Source organism: Schistocerca serialis, chromosome 1, assembly GCF_023864345.2.
Source record: "Schistocerca serialis cubense isolate TAMUIC-IGC-003099 chromosome 1, iqSchSeri2.2, whole genome shotgun sequence".
In the NCBI taxonomy this organism is placed as follows: domain Eukaryota; kingdom Metazoa; phylum Arthropoda; class Insecta; order Orthoptera; family Acrididae; genus Schistocerca; species Schistocerca serialis.
This window is the reverse complement of record NC_064638.1, coordinates 34,306,745-34,313,928: the sequence shown is the minus strand read 5'-3', so window position 1 is coordinate 34,313,928 and position 7,184 is coordinate 34,306,745. Positions and strand designations below refer to the sequence as shown.

The 7,184-nt window shown below is 38.9% G+C and overlaps 1 protein-coding gene across 1 annotated transcript; it reads right to left on the bottom strand.

The window, feature by feature from the left end:
• Positions 1 to 2,109: 2,109 nt before the first annotated feature.
• LOC126423033 (uncharacterized) lies at positions 2,110 to 3,898 on the bottom strand. The gene is made up of 3 exons (XM_050089225.1): positions 3,716 to 3,898; positions 3,449 to 3,560; positions 2,110 to 3,341 (listed from the first exon to the last, which is right to left on the bottom strand). Exons 1-3 carry the CDS (start codon positions 3,866 to 3,868, stop codon positions 2,110 to 2,112), a joined length of 1,497 nt encoding a protein of 498 aa, XP_049945182.1. The 5' UTR covers positions 3,869 to 3,898.
• Positions 3,899 to 7,184: the final 3,286 nt, after the last annotated feature.

Sequence of the window (7,184 nt, the reverse complement as noted above, 5' to 3'; positions counted from 1 at the left end):
AATATCACAGTGATAACTGCTCGGTGAGTGTACCATAATTTCCTTAATGATTTCAATTTAAGATGTACTACACAAATCGTTTTAGCTTGAATATTTTACTTTATGGAAAATCTGTTGTAACATTGTTTTTTAATTTGTGTAAAGTAATTTTTGTATACATGCTGTATACTTTTTAAACATTTGTAATTTGACTGTCTATTGCTGCAATAGCTAAATGACAATTAAATTCTTTTACTATTCACTATTTAATGTTGTCCCAGAGGAAAAAAAGCACTGCTATTCCAAACTCCAAAAACATTATCAATTTCTCTCAAATGAAGAATGGCTTAAGTTATGTATTGTCCTGCCCCCTCCCCGAAATATTGGTTGTATTGACAGACTGGACCTGTTCTGCAGATTAATATTTACTTATGATGATGGCAGACTAGCATGCTGATACTAGCAATGAATTGTTCTCCTTGTGAGAATAATTAATTTACTGACTGGACAAAAATATATACAAAAACTTGTCAACCACAGAGCAGGAGCAGCATTAATTATATATTTACTGATGAACAGAAAAGACTATTGCCCTAATTCTATGAGATTGGGGTTTCACAGAGAATTTGTGGTAACAAATTAATCTGTAGCAAAGCCTCATGTTAACGGCTGCACCATTTCGAAGAGAGCAGAAGGGGTCCAATACATAACATTTACCAACAAGATGTATGGGATACTGTGCATGAAATAAAAACAGAAAATAGAAATAAACATTTATTTCACATCTTCCCAAGCCCCAAACAGTATAATTTAACATTTTTTCAATCTTTTGTACACAGTTACATTTTTAACAGTAGTTACATCATTTCTCCTCTTGGTGTAATTGTTTAGCAAAATATTTGCACAGCAAAACAGTATGCAATTCATGACTGAATCAATTGAGTGTTTATTTTTACAGTGAAACCCATAAAAAAGATTCCTGGGAATGTTGTGGGATGCTACCTTCACAAGTACATTTCTCTGATTTGCCTGTTCTAAAAATAAAATTTCCTGGTCTTTCAGAATTTTCTGTAGAGTTAAATAGACATATGTCTCACACACTACTACATCATCTGCAGGATATGCCAACCCTCCTCTGTCTTTTACCATAATCAAATCATCACCACCCTGCTTCATTTCATCTGTAGTAAGGAATACCTTACAGTATTCACAATGGTTTTTTTTAATAGCTTGGTGTGAGCAGTAACCTGCTATGTAATGCAATAGTGGCCAAGTATTCTCATCTATTCCATCAACATCATTTTCATCTACTGCTACATTTAAAAATTCTGGTATTGATGTTTCTTTCAATCCCTGAATTTGAGTATGAGTAGAAAAAATATCAGTGGTCTTAATAACAACATCCCCAACTACTTTCGACCGAAGCACAAGGGAAAACATAGACTGTGCCCTTAGTTTTTGTTCAGTTTCAAAAACTTGTCTTAGAGAAACATGATAATTTCCCCCACATAGCTGGTGGTATTTGCCGAACCTGTCTTCTAAACTGTCTGTCTGTACTTTTCCTAACAGCAAATATGATCTGTTTTTCTCAGAACGCCAGTAGTCACTGAAGTCTATCAAAGCAGCAGTTGTGTGTTTCAAAGCGCTATGTGTCTCTCGAGTAAGTTTTCTTTCATCACTACACTCTTCCCAAGAACATAACCATGAGATGAAGCACTGTAAGAATTCTTGTATGTGATGGGATTTACTAGTCACAGGTTCTTGGAAAATATTTCTTTACCTCTGTCCCTTGAGTAGTGTTTTTACATTTACAATATCCCACCAACGATTTATTATTTTTATGAATGTTGCAGTACTTTCCCAGTTGCTAATTGCTTTCTGTGAACCAAATGTGTCCAAAGCAACAACTGTCGTATCACTGAAAATACGCAACACTAACTTGACATTTTGGCGCTCAATTGAGTTAGGAAATAGAGACTTCAAAGTTAAGGAACTGCCATATTGCAATAGTTCATCTTTTTCTATCAAGTGCAATTCTTTCAGTGCTCCAACAGAAGACAAACCTCCCTTCAAACTGTCACTGAAGTCAGGAAAACACAAGATCTGCTCCTTTTGGTTAAACCAGTTATTTCAGATACACTTCAAAATATGGACAGTGTCCACAAAATAATACAATGGGCGATTTGGAGAAGACTGTACAGGGTGATCATACTTTATTTTCACATCTGGAGGAGTAGAAAACTTAGACATTGCTTTCTTATTAATTGCATTATTGTCTGCTACTATACCAACCACCTCAAATCCAACTGCTTCTAATTTAACAATGACTGCTTTAATGTAAGAGAACAGAACATCACCCTGAATAGTATGAACTGGCAGAATAGATACCACATCCTTGTAAGGTGATTCCATGCTCTGAACCATAAAAACATAGGCGCTGGTTGCACACAAAAATTTTTCAGTGTTAAAGGCACATCCTACAACATTTCCAGCTTTGTAATCAAGCTGAGACTTCAGATGAATTTCATCCATCAACAGGAGCACAGTTTTATCATCTGAGGATAAAGTACCTACTTTATTTGTGATGTAGCTCATAAACTGATGACCCTGTTGCTCAATGATAGGATTTGTTGAGAGTTTACTACAAAGCCTTGAAAGGGTGTTAGGACTAGGCATAGAAAAACTGTCAGTGTTCCTCAAAAATTTGTAAGCATGTGGGCTTATAGAATGTACTAATGACCACATTATCATAGAGTTAGTATCATACCTAAATTGAGTTGAACTTCTGCACTTCAAAAATGAAATCTGTTCCTTCAAAAATGTAATTTTAGTTTCGTTTCCTGGCAACTTTTCTAATAAATTTTGCAATAACTGGTCAATTAAAGACAAAATGTTATCTACAGGAGCCTCAGAACTATTATACAGAAGATAAATGTTCTTAAGAACATCACTTACCACCTGTATGTTGTTTACTTTCATGGGAAATTTCATGTTTCCAATACATTTCACTTCAATATCATTATTGAAGACACTGAGTAATAAACCACTGCTTATAACTACGTGGCAAAAAATTCTTGGGTAAGGATTATGCTTTAGTAACACTAGTCTCACACTGTCAGATTTGTTTATCACTACCCAGTCACTGTGCTTTTCACATTCACTCAACTTTGTTTTCATTTGTTCTAAACTATCGAACGATATCGCATCAATCATTTTCGCATGTGTGTCCACACTTTCTTGGATAGCAATTTGAAGAGCACGATTTTCTAAACGCCCCCTACGAATTTCTGGGTCCTCTCGTACTGCAGTTTGATGACTCGACAAGTAAGATGGGCATCCAGGCAACTTCGATGGGATAGCATCTGAAAAAATTAATAACGAAGTATGAAACCGATCTCACAGCATATAAGTGAAATAAAGATAGTTCTTATGCCACTGTACTTTACTAAGAGCGTGTTTCGTAACTCACCTTTTCTCAAGCGTCGACGATCCAACGGTGCTGTCAAGAGTATACCAGTTTTCGGGTCATACATGCTGGTACTGCTTAAAATGTCGTCCTTGTTGAAATGCAGTTCACATATCTAAAAACAAGCATACAGTTCTCTTTAAATCATATAACGAAAATTAATGAGGTATGAGATTATAAATATGTTCTTCTGTTTACTGTATTTTGTTCAGCTGTACTACATTTCAAGTAACTACGACACACTAACCGAACAAATACACTGATACTTACAACAGAGTGCTTACTCGGTGTCCAGTCCTGTCTGTGAACAGCCGATAACCATTTTCGTCTTAAATTCTCGTCAGATGGAAAATAAAATACACTGACTTTAGGTCCATTATCGTAATTGCCCCTGCAATTCGGCATACAACACCTTCGGGGCATCGTAACTGAGTATAGATCAAATAACCACTCACGAACAGCACTAAGTACAACATGGAAACGCTACGAATCACGTGTGTCGGTAGTCGGTTCCTAGCTTCTCAGACCCCTACCCGTGACGTCACAGGCTCCTTAGACTCACGATGTGAGGCCTTGTTCCTAGGTGGCGTTGGTTAGGGCCAGAACTTTCCGTTACTACTTCACCATTCAACTCCTGCGGGACGAAACACGACGCATCTTGCTCGTGCTCCCCATTAACATCAACTATTTCTGGTAAAGTCTGCCGGTTAGGGCCAGAACTTTCCATCACTTCACAAATACTATCTTCCTGTGGGACGAGACGCGGCAAATTCTGCCCGCGCTCTCCATAAATGCTTCTCCCGTACAGGCCCCTATAATCTCTTAGTTCGTCGTATAAGCGACCGAACTGCCTTAACCAGACCTCATCCCTCTCTGCATCCCCTCGCTCAATGACGGACGTGTTATCCGACATCTGATCTTCTCTCAACAATTGCGAATCATTCTTAAACTCAATCTCCAGTTCTGCTGTGGGTATTACAGCTGCCACTTTATAATCGATTTCCGGAACACTGCTTAAATTGTTCTCACTGACAGTGAATGTATTTTCTACTGCCGTGTCTACAGCTGATCTACTACTTGTGGGCGCACTCCTTTCTCCTAATACTGGCACACTCTCCCGCCGTTGATTATTCCATACGGAATTTCCATAACGACGACACCTCGGTTTTCTTCTGTTATTGGGCCGCCAAAATTTCTCCACGCCCGGTCGGCCCCTCACCGGCGCGGCTAATGGTTTCCCTGTCTCGTCCCAGCAGATACGCTCCCCGGATGCTGCTGAGGCGGCTGATCACACCCTCTGGCGTTACTACTATTCTGTGAAGCCCGTATCACGTTAGTGTGATACTGGTTTCCGTCATTCCTGTTATTATTTGCATTGTACCGATTGTTATTACGGTCCGAACCATTATTGTTATTGCTGCCATGGTTGCGGTATGCATTATCCCCATGGTTATCGTTGTTGTGGTTGCTGTGGTACCCGTTGTTGTTACCACGGCCTCTACAACTGTCGCGATTATTGCGCCAATTGTCCTCGTCCTCCACTCTTTCCAGGAAATCATTGATTGTCTTGTAACTGCTTCCTATGTAGCGTTTTGTATCATCTGGAAGCTTCTTGCAGAGTTCCCAGACTATTTCGGATTCCGTGCGGCGATCACGCAAATATTCCAACTTGCGGATCCAGCCCTCACAAAACGCCTTCATCGAAACGCGCGAATTCGCATCGAAAGACCTCGATACGACAAATTCGCGCCAGACACCTTGCTGTTTCTGCTCTGACCAGTATTCAGCCAGAAACAAATTTTTAAACTCGTCAAAAGTCAGGTTCGTAATGTTGAGGTTTAAGCCCCAACGCTTGGCATCACCAGCCAACACATCAATAACCGCATTAATTTTTCTCTCATTAGTCCATGATTTGGGTAAAACTCTTTCACAATTTTTAATGAAATCCGTCGGGTGTATACCGCCTTTTTTCAAGGGGTCGAACCGCTCCTCTTTCGTCAACAACTCCGAACTATGTGCACAGATTGGCACATAGCTCTGTTTTTCGTCAAGTTTCCTTTCTAATTCCGACACTCTCGTAATTACTTGGCAAGTGGTTGTCTCAAGCGTTTCTACTTCCTTTTTTTTCTCTTCGCAGGAATTAGCCTGCTTCGTCACTTTGGTATCTACTTCGGATACTAAAGCCTTTAAAGTTTCCGCCTTCTTTTGATCCTCTTTTTTCACTAATTGAATTTGTTCCGTCACCTTATTCTCGATGATCGGAGCAACTGCTTCTCCTACACTTTTTTCGATTCTGCTAATTTCGGAATTAAAACGCGTATTTATGCTCGCAATTTCTGCCTGAACGCCTATCATTTCCTGTTTAAGATTACCGATTTCGGTATTAATCACAACAATATCTTCTTTGATTTTATCAACTTTTGCGTTAACAACTCCAACATTGTTGTTAACAACATTAATAGCTTTGTTTTGATTGTCTAGCTTTCGTTCAATTTTTTCAGACTGAGCTTCTTGCTTGGCAGCCTGAGGTTTAATTTCTGCCGATTGAGTTTCTATCTTGCTAGACTGAGCCTTGATTTCGTTAATCAAAACATTCAATAAATCAGCTAAATTCCCGGAAACTACCGGTTCTACTTCCGTAGCGGCTTCCTCTTTAATAGTCCCCGCGTATTCGTCATCAAAGGGTACAGATTTGATTTTCACTTCCGATTCCGAAACATTTTTTAAAGTTTGGAATTCCATTTCTGCTCTTTGTTGCGTTTCGGCGGTCGCGTCTTTCACGCTAGCCGCCTGCCCCTGAACAATGGGTACCGCGGTGCGCGTTTCCCACTGTTCGACCGATTGTTCCGTATCCAAGTCTACCAAATTTTGGTAATTGTTGCCTTCACTCATTTTAATAATTTTCAATATAAATAACAAATCTCAAATCTAATTAGGATTCCTCCCACTACTTAATCTCGCTGACGTAACTATCTGTTCGTAACCAATACTTTGTTACGACATTTGCACCAAACAAAATTCGTGTCCAGAACAACCTCAAATCTGAAGATTGTCCTGTCACCAGGTCGCCACGTGTAACCTCCTCCTCTCACTTATCGACCTTAATGACAGTGGAAAATTAAACCGCGTGTACCTAATGGGAATTTTGGAAAAGCAATCGTCACCGAAGTTAACCTGTCGGTAAAGAGGGAGGAAAGGGTTACATCTATATGAAAGGAAAAATGCAAGTGAAACTGGTGGAAATTAATTTTGAAATAGGGATAAAGTTAATAAAGAAAGTAAATGTGCGGCCGTTACGTTAACAATCAACTAGCGGTAATTAGATATTTGAGATTTGGGGGAAATTACGGTCGCCAGTCCTATGGACAATTACTATAATAACTGAAAAGAAAGGTTATTACATATATAATTAGCACTAGAAGCGTCGCAACTGAAGGTTGACACGTGCAGTGTGAAAACTGAAAGTTTGTCAGAAGTAATAAATTTCGCTACACTCTGACTTAATTTAGCAAAAGAATTAATAAAACTGGAAAATCGAAAGTTAATTTAGTGACTGAAGCTAATAGTGAGCTTTCTTTCTGAAGCACATCGAAATACAGTTAGTCTTGGACTACCTCAACAATCATTTCTAAAGCTACTTGAATCTACGCAATTTAGAAAGAAAAGATTTAACTTTGAACTTGAATTAAACGATTCTGAACAATTAACAATAGTAAAATTTAGTACGTACCAAGCTGAG